Below are 6,000 nucleotides of genomic sequence, written 5' to 3'. Positions count from 1 at the left end.
TTACTGTTTTATTATTTTGTTAAACTATTGCACTAACTGAGTTGAAAGAACGAGGAGGGTATAGTTACTTTTTGTTTTCAGCAATTCACCCCCCTCTTACCGGCCTCCGCTGCACCAACAAGTGGTATCAGAGCCTGATCCCTCAGAAGGACTAACCGCCAACTGAAGCACTACGATCAAGACGATGGCCGGAGCTAACATTCATCCCTCGAAGTTCGCCGGAGACTTCGCCACATGGAAGCGCAAAATGGAGGCATTTTTTAAAACGGATTTTGATATTCTTATTACAATGAAATATGGTTTTGCAACGCCGAAAGACAAAGAAGAAAACACATGGAGTAAGAAGGAACAAGCCGATTTCGTCGCCAACGGAAAGGCAGAGTTCCACCTGCTCAGTGTGCTGCCGCCGCAGGAGGTAAATCGGATCGGAAGCTACGACTCAGCGAAAGATCTCTGGGAGAAATTCCTGGAGCTTCACGAAGGTACTTCCGAAGCGAAGCTAGCAAAGCGCGACATCCTCCGGAACCAGTTAACGAACCTCCGGATGAACCAAGGCGAGAAGGTAGCGCAACTCCAGGCGAGAATCAAGGAGCTGATAACGCAACTAACGAACCTTGGAGAAGAGGTAACCAACCAGGATTCTATCCGATATGCGCTCAATGCCTTCCCGAGAACTCCAGAGTGGGCCTCCTTAGTAGATGCGTATTACATCTCTAAGGACCTCGAGGTAAGTACTTTAGAACAATTATTTTCAACTTTTGAACTTCACGAATCTCGAGTTTCAAAACCCAATGGAGCAGAGAAGACAAGTCAGAACATTGCCTTAAAGGCAAAGATGAACAGTTCTGACTCCGAAGCCTCAGTCGACGAATCCGAAGCGGCACTACTGGTAAGACGCTTCAATAAGTTTTTTAGTACTAATAAATTTAAATCGCAGAGGCATCATCGAAAGAAGAGGACGGTTCGCTGCTACAACTGCAACGAAGAGGGACACATCAAAGATGACTGCCCAAAGCTAAAGAGAAAGGAGAAAGAAAGGGCAAAGCCAAAATACAAGAAACCAGAACCCTCCAAGCACAAGAATCTGAAGGCTACTTGGTCAGATTCGTCAACCTCTGAGTCGGACATCGAAGAATTCTCGGGGTTAACGCTATTGGCGAACCATCAACCGGAAGAAGACTCGGGCTCGGAGATGAGCATCGATGAAGGGGAGGAAAATCAGCAGTGAAGGGGGAGCGTCACCAGACTAGGTAAGTAAGGTACGCAATCTAACCCCAACTCAATCTTTCAAATTTATCAAGTCTCTTTCTAAAGAGTTAGATCAATTAGAAAAAGAGAATGCTGAACTAAAGTTGAACTTAGCAAGAGCATGCCCGTTAGAAATGTATGATCATCTAAAATCAGAAAATGAAAATTTAAAATTAGAAATTGAAAAATTGAAAAATGATGCATGCTTAAAGAAATTTCTAAAGTCAAAAATTAGAACTTATGGTAAATTAAATTGGTATATAAGGGAGCATCAAGGTCAACTTAGAAAAATACCAAGAAACTATGTACCCCCTAGATTTTTGAATAATCCTGTAGGAAGGAACATCTATTGGGTTCCAAAATCTGTGCTTAATTAATTTTTCAAAAATTAAAAGCTTAAAGTGAGAAAATTAAACATTGAAATTCTTTATGGAAGCTTTGTCTAAGGAAGTGGTTGTTGCTCCAATAACCAAGAAGACCTAGTGCCTCGCCACGACCTGGAAGCTAAAATATTGAAAGAAAATGTTTAATTAACTTTCTGAAAAAGCATTAAACTAGAATCAAATAATGCTTCAAAAGTTTTTAAATCTTTTTAAAATTCTAAAAAGTCATATTATGAAAATTTAAAAAAAAAATTTAAATATTGACTTAGAAAATTTTTCTGGAAATTCAAAAATTTGACTTAGAATTTGTTTTGGGAAAAATTCATTTTGACTTAGAAATTTTTTTTGAAATTCATTTTTTAGAATTTCACTTAACTTAAGTTATTTGTTTCATATTTTCTTAACCCTATTTTTGCTGTGATCAAAGGGGGAGAGAAAGGTACAAGTTCAAGGGGAAGTTAAACAAGGGGGAGATAAAATTTTAAATGTTTGCTTATTGCAATTTTTTTTTAAAAAGGTGTTGCAATTTTATTTATTGCAAAATTATACTTAACCTGTTAGTCTAGTAATTTATCTTTAAAATTTCTATTTATGTCTATGTTGTCCCTAACTTGAACTTGGGTTGATGCACATCAAAAAGGGGGAGATTGTTGGACCCCGTGGTAGTTTTGATGTGATCAACCAAGTTGGTTAGGTCCTGCGTTGTATTTGATCCCTGTGTCTGAGTGTGCAGGAGCTTAGGAGCACAGGAAGTCGAGCGGAAGACGCAGCTAGCGAGAAGGACGGCACGGGAAGGGAGCCGACGAGCTCGGTGCGTCCGAAGGACGAGAGAGCTGCGGAAGAGTACTCCGGTGGGCGTGAAGAGCATGCGCGGCGTTCGAGGGACGTTAAGCCGGGACGGAAGGCTGCTTGAGGAAGGCCGGAAATTGGGTTCGGGTGAGCCATATTTCGGTTGGCCACAATCACCCAAAAGATCGGAGCATCAGAAGTCGCAACAAGCTGGAAACGAAGTCAAAGGAGCTGAGCTGCCAGCTTGGAGGCGCCTCCATCTTGAAGGCGCCTTCAACCAGGTTGGAGGCGCCTTCAGCCTGATTGGAGGCGCCTTCAGCCTGATTGGAGGCGCCTTCAACCAGTCAAAGTGACCGTTTGCGCTGCAGATAAAGTTTTATCCGCTGACCGAGCTGGAGGCGCCTTGAACCTTGTTGGAGGCGCCTTGGACCCTCGGGATAGACTTTCCAGGAGCTATATAAAGGCCCCTGGAGCTAGGAATGAAAGAACAACTCAAGCATTCAATCTGTAGTGTTTCCTAGCAATAGTTCTGAGCTTTTGAAAGTGTAAAAGGCTTCTCCGCCTTCAGCAAGGAGAGTTTCTTTTAGTGCGCTTCTACTGCCCTGGATTAACAATCTCCTTGGTTGTAACCAGGTTAATTCTTCTGTGTCTTTCTTTTACTGTTTTATTATTTTGTTAAACTATTGCACTAACTGAGTTGAAAGAACGAGGAGGGTATAGTTCCTTTTTGTTTTCAGCAATTCACCCCCCTCTTGCCGACCTCCGCTGCACCAACACATTGCATTCCAATCCTCTACTATTTTTTTTTCTTTTCTAGTACTACCAATTTGTGATCATAAGTTCAAATTGCATAAACATCTTACAATACAGAGTAAGATTGCACAATAAACTTAATATGATCCAACACTTTCCCAAAACCTCACACTATCAAGAATTTCATGCATCAAGCTACCCTTTAATACTGCCAATTTATATGTTTTCAGGTCCACAACTCAAGTCTCTACGCTTTGGTTTCTTAACTATAATCTTGTCTATGCAATGCTCATAGGAATGATAAATCAATCTTGTCTTGTTAAGTCTTAGTTTGGTAATTTAAGAACACAAATATAACCTACTATTAAGCTTGGATTACTTGAATATAGACAAGTAAAATGGAGACGGGGAGAATAAATAACAAGGATATTATTAACATTAACCAAAACTTCTTAATAGAGAGAATAGTTTTAAATATACATATATAATGGCAAGTTCCAAATTCAATGTCTTGTCCATGTAATTATCTACATTAAAAATATTCATTGACTATAAGAGATAAATACATTCATTGGCCATCCAAAATCTAAAGAGCCACATAATACACATTTTAAGATGAAACAAATCACACTGTCTTAATTCAACCATTTGAAATAATAGATTAATTAAATAATTACAAGTACATAATAAGATAACAGGAAAGATAGACCCACAGTTTATCAAAGTGAAAGGAAAAAAATTTGCAATTAAAGAAAAGGAAAATCATTGTCAGAACTGTTCCTTGAGGGAACAACAAACAAGTGGCAAAAAGGCGAAGCGCTCGCCCCCAGCGCCTCCGCTAGTCAGCCAACCCCAGGACCATCACAAAGAAGGTAAATCACGGTGACTAAGGTGACAAGTGAGGGAACAACAAACATGATAAAGTACGTGGAAATACTTATTTCATGATCTCAAGTTTAGGGAGAGAGCAAAGTGCATTTTGCTCTTATGAAGGATATACAAGGTGTGTTTGGAGGTGTAAACAATATATAATACACAAACATTTAGGAGCAAGTACTTGTCATACTTTACCTATTTTGAGCATTTGAAGTTTCAGATGTCTGGCAGAAGGATAGATTACTGAGGGAATCAATCCTGACAATGACTTCCTCACCTCCTGATTCATCACTGGAGTTATCTTCGCCATCCTCCGGGTTCCTCCGGTTTCTGATTGGTAATGGAGGGTCTGCACCCAATCTGCTAGCGGATCCTGTTGGAGCTAGCCTGTTTTTGAGGCTACCGCCCTCTGATTGAACAGACACAAGAGTTCTGGTATCGTTTACCAATCGCAATGGAATGCTAGGGTGTGACAGGCTAAGTGAATGATTCACTGATGAACCCAACAGGTCATTTCTGCAATGGCTTCTTGGGATATTGGCCTGCATTGAAGAACATTCAATTTGATTGTGAAATTGTTTATTACTTGTAAGGAGAAAAAATGGTGTTGGCTTATAGATTCACAGACCAAGCTCCCGTAAATGCTTAGTTCCATTGCTCGGGCTGATAAACTAGTTGTTTGCTTGGCGGATTCTTTAGGATTCTGATGATCTCCTCTCCCCTTGAACAAATTCTCTGGCCAGCTGAGCAAACGGACATGCTCCTTACTTAAAGTTCTATGGGGTTCACCAGATTGAGAAATCCATGAAGCAGTTCTCTTTGAAAGAGAAACCTCAGTCTCTGACATAGCAAGGTCAAAAAAGATCATCCTAGCCCTTGTTTCTACCTGATAGCCAGAGGCAGAATGACAAAAGCTGAGATTGTTCACGCCTGCAATCAAATGAAGCAACTCAAAAGGTTAGCTCCAAAACTAAGAATGATGAAAGAAATATTTGCTTGCAGCAAGCGACAGTTATTGAAAGGGAAACATGACAAATCCTGAATGAACTCGGGATCAATTTTATGATTTCACAGACTTTCGTTTTAACAAATTATGAACTGGAAGTTCTTTTCCTACGGCAGACTCATGCAGCCTGATCAACCAGCAGATGAACAAATGGATCAGTCGCACTTGCACTGCAATAATATGAATGACTTGTTATTCACTATTCACTGGGTTTCTAGTCAATAATAAGATCATGTAGGAGAGATGACAGAGTTTTTCAAGGTGTAGCATTGGAACTGCTACATAGACTTTTGTTTACCAAGGGTTCGAATCCCTCTCTTTCCGTTTATCTTAATTCACCAACGTTATTGAATCAAATCAAATAACAATTGATACCATCATCTCAACAATGGGACCTTGTTTGATATAAATTCTCAATTCCTAATCACATTAGTGTTATAAATATAAATATCAGAAAACAAAAAAGTACAATTTGCCCATTTATAACAGGTGAATAATAAAAATTTGGACCAAGGCCCTTAGATCTATTTGTTTTATTTCCGCAAAACAGACAAAATTCTATGAAATTTTCTTTGTTATTTTTGCCAGGAATATGCCTGACTTGTGCAAAAAACTCAAAATTATAATAGAAATATCTATATGATCCGGTAGTAAAAATCCGGAATCCCATAAGGAGTCAACGCTGAGGGTAGGTCAAAGGACCTAGTGGTTCGCCGGAAAAGGGCAAGCCGACCGGACTCAGAAGAAAGGGAAATCTGATAGTAAAAGGCACCCTGGTAGGGACCAGGGTTCCGACGCTCAAATAAAACAGTGCGTAAGGACCGAGCGGAAGGAAGTGCCGCCTGGACGGCGCAAAGAATCAAGCTCGTCCGGACGACGTTCATCGCCCGCTCGGCGGGCCGGGCACCCCAGTCAGACGGTGGGTAAAAGACGGGGATATCTGCT

General features: G+C 40.4%; 1 protein-coding gene across 1 annotated transcript in view; it reads right to left on the bottom strand.

Moving 5' to 3' along the window:
* Nucleotides 1–4,089: 4,089 nt before the first annotated feature.
* LOC121976920 (sodium/hydrogen exchanger 7-like) overlaps nt 4,090–6,000 on the bottom strand; it is a 46,825-nt gene continuing 44,914 nt past the window's right edge. Inside the window, exons 19-20 of the mRNA XM_042529337.1 lie at nt 4,678–4,979; nt 4,090–4,591 (exon numbers count right to left, since the gene is read on the bottom strand). Coding sequence (XP_042385271.1) covers nt 4,241–4,591; nt 4,678–4,979 — 653 coding nt within the window. The 3' untranslated portion in view covers nt 4,090–4,240. The remainder of the gene's footprint in view (nt 4,592–4,677; nt 4,980–6,000) is intronic.

The sequence above is a fragment of the Zingiber officinale genome, chromosome 4B, assembly GCF_018446385.1.
Source record: "Zingiber officinale cultivar Zhangliang chromosome 4B, Zo_v1.1, whole genome shotgun sequence".
Lineage (NCBI taxonomy): Eukaryota > Viridiplantae > Streptophyta > Magnoliopsida > Zingiberales > Zingiberaceae > Zingiber > Zingiber officinale.
This window is presented reverse-complemented; position numbering and strand designations above follow the sequence as displayed.